Source organism: Brienomyrus brachyistius, chromosome 13 (genome assembly GCF_023856365.1).
Source record: "Brienomyrus brachyistius isolate T26 chromosome 13, BBRACH_0.4, whole genome shotgun sequence".
In the NCBI taxonomy this organism is placed as follows: Eukaryota; Metazoa; Chordata; class Actinopteri; order Osteoglossiformes; family Mormyridae; genus Brienomyrus; species Brienomyrus brachyistius.
In genome coordinates this window covers 14,391,226-14,413,738 of record NC_064545.1, presented here as the reverse complement: position 1 = coordinate 14,413,738, position 22,513 = coordinate 14,391,226, and the positions used below count along the sequence as shown (strand labels likewise).

At 42.3% G+C, this 22,513-nt stretch overlaps 2 protein-coding genes across 8 annotated transcripts in view; both read right to left on the bottom strand.

Annotated features, from left to right (window-relative positions):
- The window catches only part of LOC125706014 (multiple C2 and transmembrane domain-containing protein 2-like), a 59,558-nt gene extending 49,427 nt beyond the window's left edge, over nt 1–10,131 (bottom strand). For 3 of the 4 annotated variants that reach the window (XM_048972436.1, XM_048972438.1, XM_048972439.1), the window contains exons 1-2: nt 9,994–10,131; nt 638–1,062 (exon numbers count right to left, since the gene is read on the bottom strand). In XM_048972436.1, coding sequence (XP_048828393.1) covers nt 638–1,024 — 387 coding nt within the window. In that variant the 5' untranslated portion in view covers nt 1,025–1,062; nt 9,994–10,131. Of the gene's footprint in view, nt 1–637; nt 1,063–4,630; nt 4,740–9,993 lie in introns of all 4 variants that reach the window. The other variant, XM_048972437.1, reaches the window with a different exon arrangement.
- Nucleotides 10,132–11,503: 1,372 nt separating this feature from the next.
- The window catches only part of LOC125705937 (myocyte-specific enhancer factor 2A-like), a 48,444-nt gene continuing 37,434 nt past the window's right edge, over nt 11,504–22,513 (bottom strand). For all 4 annotated transcript variants that reach the window (XM_048972313.1, XM_048972311.1, XM_048972312.1 and 1 more), the window contains 4 exons: nt 19,857–20,041; nt 15,841–15,967; nt 15,582–15,708; nt 11,504–15,216 (listed from right to left, as the gene is read on the bottom strand). In XM_048972313.1, the coding sequence (XP_048828270.1) occupies nt 14,883–15,216; nt 15,582–15,708; nt 15,841–15,967; nt 19,857–20,041 (773 nt within the window). In that variant the 3' untranslated portion in view covers nt 11,504–14,882. The remainder of the gene's footprint in view (nt 15,217–15,581; nt 15,709–15,840; nt 15,968–19,856; nt 20,042–22,513) is intronic.

Genomic DNA, 22,513 nt, shown 5'->3' with positions numbered 1-22,513 from the left:
AGGGAAAGTGCAGGATCTTTGTGATCTTGTTTGATGTTTCAACGCTGGCCTGAAAGTTTCCCATCCCAACAGAGTTTTGCGTTCCCAAGCTGACTGGTGACCCAGGGATCAGCCTCCACAGCAGGGCAAAAGGCACGGCAATATCGCTAAAGGGATCCATCCACCAAGTAAAGGGCACTTCTTATACTTGTTGGGAACTGGTTTAGCTGACGGATAGAAGATGACTGATACCACAAACAAAGAAGCCAAATATACGTACGCTATCTGAATAAATAAATGATTCCCACAGACATTTCACAGGCTAAATGCACAATGACAACAGCAGCTACCTCACAGAACTATGAAGCAAATGAAAATCCAATATCACTTTAGATTTTTAAAGGCTTTGTTTTGCAAATCTGCATGGTGTCACTGGAATAAATCCTCCTTAAAGAAACGAATTCTGCAGCAAAACCTGCTATCATCACCAAAGAATTCACATACAAGGAATGGACCTGATACTGTTGCTTTGCCATGTAATTGTTTTCAAAAAATATACTAAGTTACATTATTGATAAACTGAAAGCTATAACATGTACTGTGCAAATAAATGAAGGAATATGTCATGCAGGACTCATATAGTAGAAGTATTTCTGACCTCCTGAGATACTTCCTCAGATGGTGGTTCTCCTGTTGCTATGGAGACAGTCTCCGCTGAGTCTGGGTCGTCCAGCGCCTCAGCCGGTGCCGAGTCCTGCTCCTGGGAGGCCATCCTGTAAATGGACTCCTCAGAAGCCCACTCGGTAGTGTTGCTAGAGTCAGGTGCAGACTGCATGCAGGCTGCATGCAGGCTGTCAGGGGCATCTGCATCCCTTGCTTGAGCACGGCGTATGTCTGCCGCAGCGGTGCTTTTTCTGGAGTCCGGCACTTGCTTTCGCCGGGACGCCTCAAGCCTGCTGCCGCCCCCTTGGCTGCGCAAGTTCCCAAAGAACGGCCTTGCCTTCTGCCGTAGGTTTCCCAAAATGCTGGACTTCTTTCCCGCCATCCTGGGGGCCCGTCCTTGAACTTTTAAGGTCTTAATTACTACAACAAAGCAAAATTTTCCATTTAGCAAAATGAAGAGAAACACCGTGATCACTAAGCAGTACGTAGTCGTGCGGGTTACACGAAGCATCGAAGCAAAGAGGATTTTTGTAATCGAGTTATTCGAGTTACTCGATGAATCGTTGCAGCCCTAAAATAAATCTGTTCAGCATGTAACAGAAACAAATAATAAAAAATAATTTAATATACACGAGGAAACCACTACAAATTGTACCTATTCCACACACCTAGAGTACATTCGTATAAAACCAGATTGATTACAGTGAAAAAAAGTAATGTGAGTTATGCAATATTGAAAAACTATTTGAACAAGGGTCATTTTAAGCATAGTGGGTAAAGCTGTAAAACTCAATCAAACACTATGTCAGCTAGAATTAACACAAAATGAAACCAATCAAACAACCCCCATGTGTAAATGAGGTATAGGAGTCTCTGAGCAGAGATTCACCAGCAGTTTATCGGGGCTGGTATATGGTATGTATACTGTATGTGAATTCATCTTTGCTTTATTTTTGTTAGTTAATCCTTGTGGCCTTATTCCCATAATAACAAATCCCATGTGTCCACAAAAACTATCCGGGTGACTTAACACAATTAAGGATATGACGCAAGCAGCAGAAGTCAAACCGCACATTCAGGTAGTGCGCCAATCGCTGTCCAGGCCCTTCATATTCGGTGTGACAGCTCACATCCTGTAACTCTAGTCAGGATATATTACCCAGGAGGTGAGGGTCAGTATTCTGTGTCAAATGTGCGACCATGGTGAGATTCAGACTCTGAAAAGTTCACTGTAGGTAACAGGGATGGTCTGTAACCTTCTGAAGATATGTAAGGGCAGGACTTTAATGTCTGGAATGTGGAGCCAGTAAATATAAGCTAAGAAAACCGACTCAGGAAGTCAACACTTAACTTGCGATTCGTTCTATGGGCTGCATGGGTCTGCAGGCTAGAATACTGTGTCTGTGATCGGAATATCAGAGGTTAAGTAATGAAGCTGTTGGCACATATGCAAGTCTCAGACAGGCCTGAAGAGTTTCCAATGCAAGCATGCAGGAACTGTGTGCTGTGCTACTTCCCTTATTAGAATACCCTCTAACCATAAGCTTCCACCCATGTAATATGAGCTGTCATGATTACTCTACTGAGCTCGATTACTCGATTTAAGCAAAAAAAATAACTGATTGAAATTTTTCTACTCAATTACTCGGCAACATGGCAGAAGGAAGATGGCACCTAGTGGATGAAGGCAGGGACGGATTATGGGTTGTGTGGGCCCCTGGGAAAAACATTCGCGAGGCCCCCCCCCACCACCACCACCACCAGCACCACCACCACAACCACCACAATTCAAGGGCCCTTGGCAGCCAAACGCCCTCCCTATAGGGTCAGGGGCCCTTGTAGGCAGAGGATCAAAGAATGTAGGCCCTTTAAAATAGACAAACGTAAATGCATTGTTGATAAGCGTTGCAAATTGTTTTGGGCTAGGGGCCCCACGGGCCCCCTGCACCCCAAGGGCCCCTGGGCAGCGGCCCCGCTGGCCCGGTCCGTAATCCGTCCCTGGATGAAGGTCCAAATAAAGAGCGAAAGCATCAGTTCAGTGGAAGCATTTCATGTGGAAAGTGAATGAAAATGCAGTCATCAGTCAGAACTGCAAAGCAGAACTTAAACATCAGACTGCAATGCAAATACATCTTATAAGAAGACGTTGAACAGCCAGCGGTCACAAAGCAGTACCGACAAATCGCTCGCTTTTGGTTAGTATCATATTGATGGTTTCATCCCAGAAGACCATCACAATCCTTGCATCTTGCACCAACTACATGTGCAAACCACAAGATATCAATATTAACCTCACACAGAAAATGCCCGTGTGTCATTTTCAACTTACAGTGGATTCATCAGAACGTAGCCCCATCTAAAGTCAAGGATCATCTGTACATTTTATGGACTTAACTTGTTTTGCATTGCTTTCCGAAGGTTCTTAAATAGTAATAAAAAATAACTTAATGGTTTGAATTTTTTAAATTGTACTTTTTTATGTATATATTGCTGCAACAGAATTCTTCAATTGTATGGGTTTTGCAGTTTATGGCTATCAATGGAATTTGTCTTAAATACCATCAGACATTGAAACAAAAAGCCATTCATATATCCCATTAAATATCCCATGAAGAAAATTCCTTTTATTAATATTCATGTTTACTCTTTTCAACTAATGAAAAAGCTAAGATGTACTTGGCCTTTAACTCCATGTAGGTGTGTTTTTTGGGTGAGGTAGGGGTGTTGCTGTGCCCTGCATTTCTCAGATGACTTACTGGCTTACGGCTTCAGGCAAGAATGGGATAAGTTTGCTCCGCCTGTTCTGGCCCGGAGGAGGAGAGGCAGCTGGTAAGGAAATGGTGAGGAAATGCCTTCTCTTTATCTAGCGTCTGAATCTGTACATTAGATAAACATTGTAGAAAAGATAGTATATTCTGATAAAACTAATTTCGTGAGTGCATGCGGGATCTGCGTGCCTGTGGCAGCACTGAAAATGCAAGTCGATGATGCTGCGCAAATGATGAGAACGTCCTTTTCAGAAAGGCACTGTTACTCTCCCCAGACAGAAACACACAGAGCCGCACAGCTAAGTGCTGCTAGCACAGGATCAACTGGAGGCAGAGGCTGCTGGGTAAATTGTTTGGGGACAATTTAATTTAATGTTTATTCCCATGGATAAGATACCCATCTATGCATCCATCCGATTTCCTAAACACTGATCCAGTTCAGGGCCATTGTGGACGTGAAGCATCTCCCATGAAGTACAGGGCACAGGTCTGTGGACGTCAGCCCACTGCAGGGTACACACTCACCCACAGTCATACAGCTGGGGGAAGGAGCTTAACCCACAGCATGCAGTGTGAGGATACAGTGCCGTCCACTGAGACACAAACCAGCCTTGGCAAGATACATTCACTTATAATCCTTCAGGTACTGTGTATGGCCACATTATTGAAAACGGATTATGTGAGAACTATTAGATGGAAAATATTCTCAGCGGTTATAATTGACAGGTAACTCATAACTTGTGGGTGAAGATTTTTACATTATATCTCTCCTGATTTTTGAGACGACAACTAAACAACGAAGCCTCAGCTGCCTCAAAATCAGTGCCATCACCAGCATGCCATCCTGTGGGCAGCATCAGTACAAGCTGTCGCCCTGAGCGCTCTCTGGGCACTGCAGTAGAAACCTACTAGACCCTGTTTCTTCATTAAGGTACATGAACCCCACGTCTGTATTCCTGCCTTCACTGTCCCCAGAGGCTGGGACTGAAGCAGCAATGATCGCTTCCTTTCCAACCAGCTGAAGTCCCTCCCTGACAAACCTGACTGCATCTCAATGGGAATCTGACCTATGCATGGAGGCACTTACTGTAAGTGTGTCTATTTACACAGCTACCCACTATGTACATAATCCCACAGAACAAATTCAGGTTGGGTATCCTGCTCAAAGGCACAACATCAGGGCCCTTCCTGGCAGGGGCAGCCATTAGGTGCTTTCCCACCTTAGTCAAGGATCCTAGTTGCGGGTTCTGAGTTCCTGGGCCATCTCGACCTGGGACTTTTGTAGTTCCTGGCCACTTCCACTGCACAACAGGAACTGGGATCTTTATGCTAAATAAGCATGGGAGACACGAAAAGCTTGTAGGCTACACATCACACGATATTTCATATGAAACTACACCTCATAACAATGTTGGCTAAACAAGTCATTTTATTTGTTATTGGGGGAGTGTATTTTATTTATATAACCTGCAACATGTACATACATGCGACAACCGACACGGCTCGCAGGATCCTCGTTGCTGGGGACCCAAGTGGCTGGACCAGGCCAAGGGGACGCCCACGTGCTGGCCTGGTCTTTCCGGAGGGTGGGACTAAACCGTGCATCTGCCTGGTCTAGTGTATGTTTAAAAATCAGTTTAAAGTTCACCTCCACTGCTTTGGCATGAGCACTGCATGCATTTTCTGAGACAATCATAATCATTTTCATCCTTGCTGTTTAAATCGCTCCTAGAGGGGTTCATGGAAAATTTATGTTGGGCTCCTTTTTTTGTTTCATAAATACCCCAATATTTATTACAACAAAATCACATTGCAGTATTTGAAGAATGTCCAGTATCATGCTATCATACAGTAGTATATTATACAGGATACCTTATTTCTTGTTATGCTGTCCTGATGTTGTATCTGTTCTTCTGACCAGATCGCAGTTAAAGCTCGTATCACTTCATTTGTTCACACACCCATTGTTATTAGTTTTTGTTTTGTTGTCTTTTACATGTATGATGTAATCTGTCAACCAGAAAAAGCCCAATACTAACAAGCTAACAGGTGCATATCGCCACCTATTGTATCGGAGTCACACATACTTCACCCAATAATTCTATTCCCCTTTCTTGTATGTATACAGGGACAAGGACAGTAGTCCGATTAAATGGTGTTGTCAAACTATGACCGTAAATCGACTTAGCTGTGCATGTAAACGTAGTTACTGACTTTCCAAAGTGATTGGTGTGGGGGGCATTGACACTGACATTCCAGCCTGATGGGCCATTGACATTATGCAAACTATTATAGGTGTACTGACACCTATCTCATCGATATTCATTGTGTAAGCCACTGACTTATAGCGTCACTCCAAAGTTCTAACACGTAAGTAATCAAACTATATGAAATTTATAGTCATTCTCATGCACCTCTGTGCAGCCAACCTCTGTGTTTACAAGCTATGGAGCTCAATAGCCTGGGCTAGAAATGTTTATAATGTGATTTCTTTACAATTTCACAGCACCTTGGAAAACAGGTTTATGTTTACATACAAAATGTAAACATACAAAAGTGTATGTTTAAAGCTGATTTTAATAAAAAATAGCACAATGACATTCTAAATGGTCTCAGATTATTGGTGCTGAGTTTGTGCTGAATAAAAGCATTTGTAGCTCTTTGGGATAAATATCTTTTATGTAAGTGAAATATGCAAAAATGTCAAGGCATGTCAGACTAGCAGGAAAGGGGCTGAGAGACCTCAGACCGCAAAGACTTAAGCTGAACCCACTTCCAAGTCATTTCTGCAAAAGCTTCTGACAAAATCACCTTATACCTAATAAAAAACAACAGTTATCCAGTGATTTCAGTGATATTTACACACAAAATGATCACTCGGAGAGAAAGTTATGTTTGTCGTGATAGTTGCTAGAAAAGTCAGTCGCTTTTCTGAAGGAGAAAAATTGCTAAAGAGTTCTTAAATGTCGCTAAGTCTAATGACAAAGTCGCTAAGTTATCAACACTGTTCAACTGTCCAAAAACATGTAATAACACCATTACACCACCACCAAATTCTGACCCTACCATCTGCATGTCTCTGAGGTTTTTCCAACCTTCCATTGGCCAGTTTTGGTGACCTCGTGCCCACTTTAGCCTCAGTTTCCTGTCTTTAGCTGACCCCGGTGTTGTCTTCTGCTGCTGCAGCCCATCTGCCTCAAGGTTCGATGTGTTGTGCATTCAGAGATGTTCTTCTGCATACCGTGCTTGTAATGAGTGGTTATTTGAGTTGCTGTTGTATTTCTATAAGCCTGAGTCAGTCTTGCCATTTTCCTCAGACCTCTGCCATCAACAAGGCATTTTCACCCAGAGAACCGCGGCTCACTGTATGTTTTTCTTTTTCGGCCCAGTCCCTGTAAACCTCAGAGATGGCTGTGCATGAAAATCCCAGCAGATCTGCAGGTTCTGAAATACTCATACCAGGCCACCCTGCACCAAGAACCACGCCACGTTCAGAGTCACTTAAGTCACCTTTCTTCTGCATTCCGGTGTTTGATGCGAACATTAACTGCAGCTCCTGACCTCTATCTGCATGATTTTACACATTGTGTTGCTAACATGTGATTGGCTGAGTAGATGTTTTGTTCAACAAGCAATTGTACCTAATAAAGTGCCCACTGCTGAGCGGACGTATATGTAAATGACAGCTCTACATGACTGTATTTGCCAAAGTAACCTTCCATGTTTTAACTGGAGAATGTTTCCATTTACGCATGTACTGTAAGAATGGAATCAAACATAAGTATTACTGGACAGAAATGCATCGTGGAGTACTTTTAATCTACTGCAGGATTCATAGAACCTATATCAAAGTACTCAGTACATTAGCTGTAGTCCTTTTCCACTGAAATAAGAATATAGGCTGGCAAGACAAATATTCAATCATAATATCACAGCAATATTGCTCAGGCCTCTGTAAGACTCGTCTGAGGACGCGTCATGAGTGTGAGCCTCTCAGGCTTCACGGACAGACAGCAGTCTTGGAATCACAGCCCTGGCTTTAAGGCCAGTTGTGAACAAAATAAACAGAGTTAGTTACTAGAGTTAGTATTTTAAAATGCTGTCGTTTGCTTGATTTTTTCTTGTTTTAATTTCTCTCTTTAACATTCCATTACATTTAAATCTTCCTTCTAAAATGGATAACAATTATGTTTTTAAAAATGTCGAAATCACCTGATATTGTCCTGATAAGAAACTGGGCTTTAACAAACAGGTGTGCTGACATTCGTACGACTTTTTTCTGCAGCAGGGAAATATCTGTGTGTGTCTGTGTGTGTGTGTGTGTGTGTGTTTCTTCCTGACCCATGTACTTATTCAAAGGGCTTAGACTGAGTCACATGGCTAGTTTTCAAAAGAGAGAAGTATTTCAAATGATATATGGGTCATTTGTGGGCGGGTCAGTTAAAATGTAAACATAAAATTTAAGTATAAAGGGCGGATCGGGCATCTTTCTGTCTGTATGAACATTAGGCCTAGCGGTTCGCGTTGTGGTCGAGTTTAATAAGAGTATCGGGCAATTTCTGGTCGCTCGTGAATGGACACCTGCATCACTGGTTGCCAACATGAAGACACAAAAGGCTGAAAGGGCTGATCGGGGGGAGGCGTCCCCATAAACATTCGGGCCACCGTGAAGCTGACTATGCTGACTGTGAGAATGTATCATACTATCTGGACAATCGCAAAATGTGAAAAAAATTAGACATTTAAAATGGCAACGGAAAATCCCCGAATTCGGCATGATTCCATGTTTTTAAGTAAATGCTGTTTCATGCCTCGACTCTCTCCACGTTTTCCGCATCATGGAAATCATAGGGCCCTACGTTTGGTGACGTTAAAAGCCAACTTACTTTGCCTATCACCAGTGAAAATTCCTCACCAGCTACTCCACTTCACAAAAAGTAGGAGGACCTTTCACTTTAGAATAAACACTAAGACAAGACGTGGAGCTTGGTCAGGCATAGGGGCATGACTGCAGACGTTAATGATAAAGTAACAAATTCCATTTCTCTGATCATGCATTAACTGGCTCATTGGAGACTTTGCATTTTATTTCATATGAGATTTTTACAGCCAGACTTCAGAGTTTGTGCAAATCCATAAGACTGATATGCAGGGTTACAATCCCAAGTAAAAACACACATAAACGCTTTAGAAAAGGCTCTCCGAAAACGCTTGAAGTCTGCTTCTTCTCTAAGAACTCCCCTAATAACGATCCAGGAAATGTTGCATTCCTACCAGACAAAACATAAACTAATTTTCCTTGTTTAAATCTCCACTAAAGTGAGGCTACATCCGCCACTTTAACTGTAATCACCCAGCTCCATTTCTGCATTTTTCAATCACACATTTACATTTTAGATTAAAGGAGTCCATCAGCACACTGCTCTTATCTTAGCATAAAATGTGGCTTTTCTCTATCAAGAGGATATAATTTGTAAATACAGCCTTTCCAGAGTACAACCTTCAGAGTACTAGACAGCATGTCCTAGGCCGGTGGAGGCTATCAAATCTCCTTGCTTACTTCACCTCTGCCTGCCCAAACAGTGTGAAACAAACTTGCCAGGTGTCTGAACGTACAGCAGAATCCATTTGGAGCGTCGGACACATCATTATAATTAGATGACATGCGTATAGTGCAACTGCTAAGGGTGTGAAGGCGTGCGCTTGGGTTTGTGAGTTAAATGTCACGAGAAATATTTAAACTGTCATGTGACCTTGCTATTCAGCCTGTAAGTTCCAAAAAGCCACCTATGTTTTGCTTTTCGGTTTGATCTTCTATTGTCGAAATAATATGATTTCGTCATTTATCATAGATTATATGCATTCATATTAAAAGGTTCATGTTTGAATGTATATATTTTTCTAATCTCCATTTATTTATGTTTTATATTTATTTATAACTATCATTATTAATATTATTATTATTATTATTATTATTATTATTATTGGCAATCGTTTAAAAATGAAAAATAGCATTTTTATTTTTTTACTTATTTTATTTACTTATATAGTTTATGAATATTTTACCAATTAATAAGTAAATTATTTATTCTTGCATTGTGGCTGAACAGATTTGTTTTGTCGATTATTCTCAAAGTAGACTAATTAGAATCGGGCTTTGTTGTAGTTTGGAGAATGTTAATTTTTCGTCATTGCAGAAAGATTTCAGTGGGCTATACTACTGTACCATACTTCAAAAACGTTTACACGCCCCATCTATCTTGCAGGTCAGAACACAATGGATTACCGTAAAGCTTATAATACAACTATACATCTGCGTTACCTTATTTTCAAAGTTTGATCGTACAAACCTAAATTAGGCTGTCGGTTGAGCTGTGAAATGTCGTTTACGTTTACATAAAATGCTCCAGATATATCAAAAACACAAACCCTTAGTAACTCCCACGTATATTGAAAATGTCCCAGGTAAGACAGCCTCAAACACACCTGGATATTGGAAACAAACCAATGCGTATACATCTGAGAAATTCACTTCATATCTCCCACATGGGTATCTCTCAAAAATATCACATTAAAAAAGTACCTGTTTCTCGCTGCTAAACCATGCTCCGTCCCAAAGCCTCATAATCCAATAAAAGCCGTGATGACCGGATCACGTTTTATAAACTGGAACTGAGAAACATCTGCAAACATCAGTGGTAGGAGAGGTCGACTTCCTCATCCATTGAAATACTGAATTTAAAGGGCATGGGTCTTACCGGAACACATTTCGGCCGACGTAAATTTGTACAATGTGCAAGTCTATGTATTTGTGTATTCTATAACAATTAAATTCTGTAAAGTGAAGATTTTAATTGTGTGTGTATTTATATATATATATTTTCTTTAATATGTGTATGGTGTATAAAATGGGACTGTTTTGTCTTTTGTTTTCTAATTTAGTTTTCTTCATTGGTTTAGTTCATTACAAGTGACGGAGAAAATATTTTATCGTTTTGCTGCATGTATTCTGCACAGAAGTGTATGTGATCCACAATCGATTATTTCCGAAAAGTATGAGATGTAACAAATAAATTCTACGATCAAAATAAATACATGCATAGGCGATTCATAAGTACTATATGTGCATGAATGTTCTTTTTCTGTTAATTAAATTATTGCCAACATACCTTCAGTCACTGTTTTGTGGGGAACTAGTTGCATGCACAAAGGTGCGAAACTTGTATTTTCAGTTCCAGAGTCAGGTTTGGCGAGTTGAACTTTTCATTTAATCCTTGAGTCTGCTGCCATCTGCTGGTAAGATGGTGATGGCGGCTTACAGGCATGATTGTTAATTATGTCATCTCCCCACGTGAACTTATTTACTGGCGGTTCCAGATTAATGGTTCGTCCTAGAAAGATCCCTTCCATTTTAATTGATCTATTGCTTGACACAATATACGTCTCCTACGAGAGTCTGAAAAGTCAACGTTCCATTTTTGTCTTAACCCTTTAGTTAAAAGTTTAAAATTTTACATCAGAGTACCGTAATAGTTCTAAATCAGCTAATTCTTCATACACTCATTCCACGTGAAGAAAATGGACCAAATAAGTGTCACAATCCCTTTAATGGTATTATAAGGCTAAGTTACTCAAGACAGGAACGCAGAAAATGATGTCAGCTAACCGCAAGCTACAGAATGTGGGCGTGGTGACTAACTTGTGGTAGAACTAGCATTGCATAGTTGGAAATGCATACTTCTGAAACCAAGCAGACCTTACTTTGAGATGAGTCCAAAGCTCAATTCATTCCGTACAGTGCAACAAACAAGCCTTGGTGTTGCCTAGTAGAACTGGCACTTCACTTTTCCCTATTCTATTTACACCGCTGTTGTATGAGCTGGATTGATGCTGCCGGTGCACACAGTAGGGCAGAGGGACATAAGAAGATTCATCACATGACATAGACCGCTAGTGTTTGTATTGCTGCAAACGACACATAAGCCAGTGGTCGTGTCGGGCATAAACCTGCATTTTAAAAACTAAAACTCCATTATGGTGAAGCATGTGTGCATTTCAATTAATTTTTCCACAGAATAAAGAAGACAGTCTAATTACACAGTAAAAGCCAATATCTTTACTTTAGTGAATGCAGGATACAAATTTGTACAACAATCTCTATTGTAATATTTTAGTCATTCAATAAAAAGTTCACTAGAATATTTATTGTATAATGAAGATAAAACAACACATTCAGGGAAATAAAATGCAAGATTAACTTAAAATTCTCTGTTGATCTCGAAACATTTTGTTTCATCCATGGCAACAAAGTCCAGCTTGTGCCGCCAAACGGTCTGAGTTTCCAAACCGCAAACAGCTTCTCAAGGGAACTATCAGCTACAAACAAACACGAGATGCGCACTTCTGTTTATAAAAGCCGAAGAGCAAAGCAGTGTACTGTCGCACAGCAAAAAGTGAAACTGTCCATCTTCTTCTCCCCCCCACCATTGTTCACATTCCACGTTTAGTGCATCTTTCGGTTTCAATAACAGCAAACAGACCCAAGGAGTGTGTATCAGCACATTATGCTTTCTTTAAATTTACTATGTATTTCTTGTGTGCACACAACATAGGAATTAAAACACTGGGGAACAGCAGAGGAGCAGCCTGAGATCAACACCAGTACTTCTTGTCCATTGTTGGCTCCCAGTCGGAGGGATATATCCACGGTAGCACAAAGTGCTCAGAGATTTAATTTTTTTTTTTTTTTTTTATGAAAACGACACTTGTTCTTTCGAACAAGGCTCCATTTCTAAATATACAAAACTAGATGTAAGCTACCTGATTCTGAAAAGAGAGCCATTAAATATTTCTTTGGGTGTTATTTAGATGCTGCTTCTTACTATTCATTACTCAAACTACTGTTATAAATGTTTCAATTATTGCTGCTTTTATAATAAATGAATAACCTTTTGAATGCATAAAATTGTAAGATATTCTCATGTTCAGTTAAAATGCATGACGCAATACGAGTTTATCATGAGAACTTTTCATGTTCAATATTAGGCGCTGGTGAATTCCATGTTCCAGGCAGCTGTATAACCTGTGCACTGCACTGCCTGCACTCCCCCCCTAATAATCAGCAGAACATGTATTGGTTGTGCAAGGATTCAGGCCATCGGGTTAAACATGCGGAGGTAGAGATTAGTGTTGGTTGGGCGTGCGATGATGATGATGACGACAGCTTTTTTCTGTCCTTTAATGACCTTGGTGACGTTTTAAGGGTGACAGGTAACAGTCGCATTCTGTGTGGTTGGGAAACTGACTCGCTCATAAGGGTGAGTATGATGAGATACAAGACAAGGGTGCACTTAACCGAGTAATGTACAATAAGCTGAAAGTGGACACCAACTGGGATACAGAGTGCATAGATCATTTTGGGCGCTATGGTTTGACTGGGTGGCGAGTGAGGTTGCCTATGCATAGGGAACACACAAAGAAATAGACAGCAAATGCAAAGGAAGGACCCTTCCATGCAGCGAACTACACGCGCGCATTTAAAGGGTGCAAGAAGCAAATGTGATGGGCCACAACCGGCACCAAGCGGAGACCCCCCTGTCTGATCGATCCTGTGACCTCGTGTGCACGATAAAAACATACCCAATACCGATAAATACCAATGACATCTGCAGTGTTACAGCACAGCCCCCACCCATAACATGTGGTTTGGCTTTGGGTCCCTGTGAAACCAACAATGAATGAAACCTGATGGATGGAGGAATGGATGGATGGATGCAAGAAAAGATTAAAATTCACTGAGCCAAATCACAGGAACCTGACCCAAGATTTTCCAGATGTCTTCAATTCACATTTGTGTGCATTTCTAATCTGTTTTTAAAGATTACGTAAAAAGTGCCACTCCATGAGTATCACTGCTACACGCAAGACATATTCATCAGAAAAGTGAGTTTTTTTTTTTTTTTGTTTTTGTTTTTTACTAAGAGAGGATACCTTATATGTTAAGTTCATATTTTATGCTTCCATGTTCCGTGGGGAGGCTTGACCCTGGGTGTTAGAAAAGTGAAATCTGGGAATTAAGCAGCTGGATGCCAGTTTTTCGGACAGGGGTTGTTCATCCAAAAGCCCCTATGCACTATCCCCGCTATCCTGTGCACTACAATCACCCTTTACAGAAAAACGCAGAAAGCCAAACCCTATGGTACAGACAGATGTTCACCACCATTAAAGGGAAAACGACCCAGAAACTACCCTCAGAAAAAATGCTTATTTACCATATTAATTCAATTTCGAAGAAAGTACAGCATATTTAACAAAATAGTAAATATTAACCAGTGAATATTCTACTGAGTAAAGGATGTCGCCTTGTAAACTTGGCGGTAAACCCACAAAAATATACTTTCTTTTCTTAAATCTGGTGAAGGTACAATACATAAGTACTTACACCAAGGTGATATATATATATATATTAAAGTTGCTATATACACAACAAAAAGTAAAGTTTGGCTCAATTTTGAATTTACAAACAGAACAGCAAATATTCATGGCTTCATTTGAGGTCTTGCTTACACATTACATTGTTGTTTGTAATAAAGCAAAAATGCTAAAACAATTTCAAATTAAACTAGTTTTAGCCAGAAAATATCAATCCAAAACTAAACAAAATAACTAACGTACAGCTTTGGCTTACATAAATAATTCATTCTGGCTCTGTTCCTACACAACTAACATTGTGACCAGGCAAAATATTTCACTGACAAAATATCCAGGGTTCAAATAATTTTTTTAAGTTTACAAACTTCAGGTAAACATAAATATAAATAATTTCAGTCAAATTCCCAATTATAAATTAATATATTATTCTATGTGTGTCTTTTAAACATTAATTTGTGTGTGTTCCACAAGCTTAGCCAATTCTGGTAAATAGACCCGAAAGCATAAAATTGTACCGCAGTACCGGTCCCGTTCCAGCTCTCCCACCTGCCGCTCACCTGACCCATTGCCACCATACATCTCTGCCGGTTCTTCCAATTTTTAACATTGCAGGTTTCATTATGTGATATCTAGTAAAAGGTGAGGTAACCAGACTGGACACGTGAGCCCCGTATTGGGACTACGAAGCGACCACAACGTGCAGATGCACCGGCGTGAGCACAGTGCCATCTGGCCCAGGACCGGCCCGGTGACTAAGACTGCCTCTGCTGCGTCGCAGCTTCTGTAGATGCTGCACTGCTTAAGTATGTGAGCACGGGGTGCCTGATCACTTTTGTTCGAATGCATGAGTCCATTGCGTGTTTGTTTTTGGTTGTGAAACCTACTCAGATTGGACGCGTTTTCCAACACCTTGCCTTTGTTCTACTTACAAAACAAAATAAAGTTAAATAACATAATAACAATAATATCATAAAAAGCAGAGCTGCCCCCCTGCCCGCGATACCCCCTTCAGAGGTGGACTAGCTGGTGCTTGGGGAGATTCTATGTAACCCAGGCATCCATCCGCATGCGCTTGACGGAGGGGCTGCCCCGCTCCTCCGCCCCCACTGGCGGCCGCCCCATGCCCAGGGGGGAGTGGAAATCAGCACGTGGCGGGTCCTCGCGGTCGCTGCCGTCGTATGAGCTGCAGGATGAGCTGAGGCTGTCGACGGGCGAGCGGCCCACATCCTGGCGTGCGGACACAGGCGCGGGTGGCTGGAATCCGCCTGAGGGGCCCAGGCGCTCGCGGGGAGGAGATATGGGCTCCGACTTGATGCTGATATTCTGATTGGTGTTGATGGAGAGGCTGGCACCCTGAGTTAGGTGGCTGCTCCCACTGCGATGAAGCACAGTCAGGTATGGAATTGCCCCTTAGTGTCAACCCAGCAAAGTACAGCTCAAGACCTTAAGCACTTTCGCACCACAGGTACTTTTTTCAGGGGGCAGAAACTCCCAGAAACAGGGATTTCGGTTGTGTTCACACTGCAGGAACTTGGCCCAACCGTAGTTCCTCACAGGCAGTTCCAGAACCCCTTTTAGTACCTACGCCAATTAATTGTATTTTTGCTAGTCAGAGATATTCAAAATTCTACTCTTATTAGTAAAAACTGTACTTGAAGGTATCCATAACTTAGACCCTCCTAGTCAAATCTCTATTCAACATATTTTCACATCTTTACCTGCTGTGAGAGGGATACTTACACCAGTGAACTGAGGGCGGCCTGGCCAAGCTGATGCTGTTGCCATGCCGACATAGAGCCTAGAGAGAGGCCCCCGGGTGAGGTGAAGCCCTGCATGGAGGAGAGCTCAGCGCTGTTCAGGGAGTACTCTGAAATGCACAGGGAAGGCACACGCGGCCGTCAACGACAAGCGCAGAGTCACTCGGGGAGTCTCGCAGAGTCAGGGATTCTGACACCATAACTAGTCAGACACGTGCTCAATAACTCCACCACTGTCTTACCACTGTTGTAGGCAGTTGGCATGGCAGAATAGACAAGGCTCTGCGGGGGCAGGCTGGGGGTGGTGACAGACACCACTGGGGTGGCGAGCGGCTGGGTGGCCTGGGAACTGCTTATTCTCTGGGGGTTCTGCGAAAAGGCATAGAGCAGACGGTCAGCTGGCTAAGGGTTGCATAGAAACAGAGGGTGCCCAGTGCTTATGCAGCACAGCCAAGAGAGAAGCAGTGGAGCCACTGGGAGCTGACCATGTGCAACTAGGTATTTTATATTTGGTTTAAAAGTACAAGGAGCCTTTGCTTAATCCTGTAAAAAAAAAAACATGCAAATCAAAGCTTAGCAGAAGAACAATTATAACCACAAGTAAATCTATTTGTATTAATATTTGACAAGTAAAGCAACTAAAATAATATATAATAATGATACTGGTATTTTTGCATCCTTCGTTAAGTATGAAGACAGCCATCTGATACCTATGTAAAGCACAGGGCAGTTTTTATAAGACTAGTACAAAAGATGCAATTCAAAATTCCACCACTGGTAGGCGCTATGGCTCCACTGAAAAATGTTTTTGATTATAGAACCTTTTAGTGTTTTCTTTAAAAGAACAATACATTAATCACACAAAAAAAAATACAAGAACTCGCTGGCATGCAAAAATTAAAAAAAAACTTTTTTAGCATAGCTAATCCTTCCATTATGCATAAATTTTTACTAAATAATAAAGACTGTGCCGGTATGATTTTTAAGCTTAGCTAGAGTGTGTAGTGGTAGACGAAGAAGCCGAATGATGTGTCATTAGCCTCTGTGTCCCATGTTCTTCACTAAGAGCCCAATTGTGTTCAGGAGAGTTTCAAAACTCAGAGCAACAGAGAGCAAACAGCATAATCAGAGTGTGATCCTTAAGGATTTCCAGAAAAGCGAGCAATACTGTAGCACTGCACCTCGCCTGTGCAAACGACATTCACAACCTCCCACTAACAGCACCCGCCAGAACATCCAGGCAAACAGGCGAGGGGGTACAAGGCCACACCCAGGTCCGGTGAACACAGAAGGCTGCTGCCAGGCAACATGAAGCCAGCACAGGGTACCTGGAGTCACAGTTTTAACCAGTTATAACCAAAGGAAGTCTCCGCAGGTTAGTGTGTGAGCGCATGTGTGTTTGGGAGTCTGTGTGACTGCAAAAATATCACCGATAGGGGCAAAGCAGTCAGGAAGTCTATCTCAGTTTGCAAAGGTATCCCCAAATAATCAATACACTTGCATTCTCATCTGAGTCGATCAATAATTAGTAGCTAACACAGTTATTTATAATCGCAATGCAACATGAATTGGCTTCAGCAGAAAACGTGACTCTAAAGAATCATTGTTGGGCTGGTTGCTGGATTGCTGCATCGGTTCTGCCTCTCGCTATTTCAGCCAGAGTAGGGACTCTCCCAGTGACTGGGTCTTGCCTGACAAAAAGTCCCTCAAATACACTCACCTGTGATCATTCTCCTTTGTTTAAGTTCTCTGTTATATCAGTATCCGCCCTCGAACTTGCCCTTCCGCTTAGACCTGTATGTGTGCTGACAGAAGCACATTACTACTGCTACTATTGTGGAGTTTATTTTCAGACTCATAATGCCACAAAAATGTCTGTGAATAAAGTCTAGCACGAGTGTCTGAATAATGCTTTGTTTTAATGTTCATTTAAGAGACAGATGTGACTTGGCTGGTTCCACCTCACTTCCTCAAAACAGCCACATACAGCTCCACTATAGACTGTTAGAAACAGAGGGAATTAAGCCTGTTCTCTTCCTTCCTTTTCCACGCAGACGTGTGACTGCATATTGCTGCTCTTTCCACCCAGATGAAAGCACTCTGTTTAGACATTTGGTGGGTGACATCATCCCAGATGAGGTCACCCTGTTCATTTTAAGAAATTAATAAAAGAAAAACAAAAGAGGAAATAAAACTTTGTGGTTATTTCAGAGGAACCCTGTTGGTGGTAGAATCTCCATGTTGGTCCTGAAATGAAACGGCCTGTCTAGTTTATAAAGTCCCAGATATTTCAGGTGGACGAGATGATCGTTCTGCGGTATTTCTGCTTGGACTGAGCAAGTCAGTAGGCATCAGGCCAGCCTGAGAGCGGCTCCTGCACCTGTGCAGCTCCTGCTCTCTCATCCCTGAAGGAGGTCATTTGAAACCGACAGGAAAACAGGCCCGCATGAGGAGCAGAGAGAAGCTGTGTGGGGAGCATTTGGTTTAGTGTGGCTCCACCCAGCCAACCCCCTGGAAAGCCAGTGAGCACTTGTTCCACTTTTCTCAGGTGTTTTGTAGGACTTGCTATTTCAATGGAACAACATGGTCTAGGCATTAGTTGCAGTCCAAAGGTGTACATTGATTTTGCTGTAAAAATAAACAGACAGATAAACAGTGAGACAAATTCAGGGCAGTGCTTGCAATGACCAGCGGGTGCAGTGACTGGCGGTGGAGGGGGGTCTTGGTGACATGTGAGGGAGTGCTGATCCTGGCCCACCAATCCACCCCCTCAAGCTGATCTACATGCATGTTAAGGCCACAGACACAGACACTGCTCATCCTGACACCAAGCATCTCAATCTCATCCCAGCAGCCAAACAGAGAAGCTCCTTCAGGCCTCAAGGCCCAGTCTGACTTTATATTTTCTATTTATTTTTCCTCCAAGTGAACTCTGAAATATTTGTACCCATTTTCTTCACCAGACCCCACCATCAATCCCGTCTCCTCCTCCGTTTGCTCTCATCACAGAATAAAGGGAGAAAACAAGAGTGTCCCCGAGGTCGGGGCGCCTCCTTATCATTCGCACAGATCTGGGGGGACTGCAGCACGAAGGCCCCCGCAGAGCAGCGTCCGCAGGTTTGCGCCTTGAGGCTAGATATGGCCCCTGGGCTGGGGTGACTAGGCCAAGCCCTACAGCGACACAGCCATGAATGGGGTTACTCACGTTACTCTGTCGGCACTTCTATCAACAAGCTTAACAGTCAATTCAATAACATGATCAATCCTCCAGGCTCTCACTTACTTATAAGCCTTACCATTTACTTTAATTGAAAATATAGCCAAAGCAGGCAGGGGGTGGGCTTGGGGCTCATAATTGGGGTGCGTTAGCTGGGGGGCACGCCTGGTTTTATTGGGTGTCCTATGGGGCTGTGGCTGTCCTTACACATCACCTCTGTGTGAGCTGGGTGTGGCCAGCAACAAGACTTCACCAGTCAGACCAGAAAGATTTTCATCTGTAAGATCAGGTTAATCCTTCATGACCTAATGAGATGCTGACTGACAGCAGATATTCTGTTACATAAAATATTTTAAGTTGGCAGGTACTTCAACAAGGAAACCTACCGTAATTTATACTCAATTAGCCAACATGCACAAACACTTCAGTGACATGCTAAGCTTAGTCTCACTGCTATCATCTACAAATGTTTCCTTTCCCTGCATCTCAAGTTTAATTTTTATGACAGACATGAATCAAACTGACATCGGCATGGTAACTGGATATTTGTTTCTGGCTCTGGGCTAGAACAGCGGTACCCAGGAAACCCAGAAAATATTTACCAAACCAGCACGGCTCCTTGCGAAAGCCAATGTTAACTCAAGAAAGTAGACAGAGGCTAACAGGCGGAATTTTCCCAAATTTTCTGGTGTACAGCATCAACTCATGAAGCCTCAGGTGCTCACTGCAGTCAGAAGCATTTTGGCTTTAATTACAGTAATTAAAGAAAAGTTTCAGTTTGAGTAACTGGCTGTAAAGCACCTGGGCTCTTGGAGATATTCCAATGGACAGCCATCTCAGGACCTGCTATGAGAATGCTGTATTAGCAACAGTCACCAGGGAAGCCTTCGAGCGCTTGTTTGTTGGGAGGGAACAGCAGAGGAAAATCTATACAGCGAATTCTGAGAAGCACAGGAGGCCAGACGTGACCCCATTCAGGGTCTGTTGGACCACGACGCATACAGCACTGTGACCAGACGGGCCCCTATGGGTCATACTCACCAGTGGTGGCATCATGCCCTTGCTGGTGGGGGGGATGACTACGCGCAGTTCTGGCTTGCGGTTGCTCATGCCCAAGCTGCCCCCTGGTGGGGGGGGGGACTTCGTGGGCATGCTCTTGCCCAGGCCGTTGCCGCTGGGGGTGCCCAGGAGTCCAGGGGATCCACGTGGGTTGACAAAGCCGTTTCCTGAGTGGACATACGAGGAGGAAGGCATCCATCAGCTGGCTAAGGGCAGATCAGTGGAGAGCTGCAGCCAGCCAGTAAGACACACTACACACTTAACTACACACTAAACACTGCGCTTATCTGTCAGAAGAAACACAGAAGCACTCACTGCCACAGAGCTGTTGTCTAAATAATTCATCTTGAAAGTGGTATCAAAGAAATTATTTGCAAAATAGGAAGTTCAAGTAAGAGATGTCAGTGAGTCCTGTTAGAAATAACTGATTTTAGATTGAGATCAGAACAGTCTCCACTGTGACGATAAACTTCTGAGACCTTGAGGAGAATTGATATTTAGAAATTTTATTTTTTAGACCCTTCAATGAGATTTTTCAATGTTGAAAAAGCACCCGAGTCTCCACAGAACTCCAAGCAGGGCCTCTTTTCCCTGAGAGCGCCAGCCAAACAGCGTCCCTGCAGCAAAGCTTTACAGAACAAGCGCAGACGCAGAATGCGCTCTTCATCTGCAATTCTCAGCTTTCAGCCTGCATTGCATTTTGTGTGATCAAAATTTTGAAGTCATATGCAAGAAACTGCAGTTCAGAAGAACTGTGAATATTTAAATTTTATTGTACTTTACATTAAAGCAATTATTGAAGATGCATGACTGCAGGGATGAAAAACTGTTGCTCAGTGTTACTGAGATCAGTGTGCTGGGTCAGTTTTCAGACAGACCCTATCATTCCTTAGTGATATCATATCCTGACAGTGTATCAAATCTTCCCACGATTCCAAACCTGGCAGCACAGGTGCCATCGTAACATCTGCTACTATACATTGTCCGAACTTCCTACAGCAGCTTGCTATGGTACAGCGAGCAACAATACAACAATAATTCAGAAAAAAATGAATATGTGGTTTATACAGACAAACACAGGAATTAGTCAGAGTTTCCTGAATATAAATCAGTATCAGGATAGAAAAGTTCCAGAAAATACCTTTTAATGTGTAGTACATTTGACAAAAAATAGTGTGAATGTATAATGACTTTACATTCTACCTTGGCAGGAAATTAATTAGCATTCATACACATCTAAATAAATATGTGTGTGAGTGAACAGTATTTGACTGAAATGTACAGATACCTCTAGTCTCCCACAAAAAATACTGGCCCATTTCCACACTTATGAGCTGCATTGTATCATCAAAAACAAACAGGCATCCAAAAGCTACACACATTCCTAAAGGCACCAGGCAGCCGTTCAAATGCACAGAGGGCAACAACTGCAGCTCTGAGTCTATACTAATAAAATTACTCTGTAATAATACTCAATGATGCAAGCTAAATGGGCATAACACAGAGCATTTGGAGTTGTTTCAGTTCCACACAGCATAACTCAACATCCGAAACAGAAATGTTTCACAGGCTTCTAACTGTTAAAGAGTAAAATCAGATGGAGTGCATTATGAAGCGTCATTAAAAGTCAGACGCCTGCAAACAATAACAGAAGAATCAATATTTGGGATTAAATTTCAAATTCCGTACACTGGAACTCTCTTTTCGGTAATGAAAAGTATATAATGTGCTGGAAATCAGTTTTTAGAAGAAAGTGCAGTTGGAGTATTAAAATAGACTTTGGACAGTAAAGTGATAAGATTTAAGACACTGCTTAGAGTTGAGTGTACTCTTGTCATTTAGCTTTACATACAGATTCCTTAAGCATGACAATATATTGGGCAGGTTAATGATTCACAGTTTTCATGCATCTGTTGAGTATCTTTGAAGTAATTATTATTCTGTTGGTGTCAGAAGATGGCAAGAAGCATATTATCCATTTAGAAAGCTGAGTATTACAGTGGAAAGTTAAGGGACATTTGTCAAGGATATGACTTTTTTGCTACAGGCAGACTACATATTAAATGTTAGATGGAGCTGTGTTTTACACATGCATAAAAACAGAGGAGTCCAATGTCATATGTAATCTGGTCAAAATGCCACACGACATTCCTGAAGAGTGATGCATCAAATTACGAGGGGCTGACCAATGGAACCATTTCAGTCCAAACAAACACAACGTTATGGACTAAAGGCATGTTGGGTCGTATTAAGAAAAAAATAGTAAAATAAGAAAACTGTTATGTTTTCATTGGAAAAGGGGTGTTTGGGGAGATATTACCCAAGCCAGAGTACGTACATGGCTCTTCAGACGGAAGGCAGGCAGCCAGCGCCTGGCAGAGCAGCACCTCTGCTCTCAGCAAAGGTATGCATCTGGTAAAAAGAGCACAAGCGCTTCGGGCAGGAAGCGGGGGGCCTCTGCTGCTCACATACTCCACACAGAACCCGCATCACAGCTGAGCTTTACCATTCAGCCACGCAGCTGAGCGGTGAGTGCCTGCTGGCAGCCATCTTTGAAAAGTCCACCCCTGTACATAGAGCAATCAGCGTATCTCAAAGCGGCCATTGGGGACCCCAATAAAGTCCATGTTTTTGTCTGA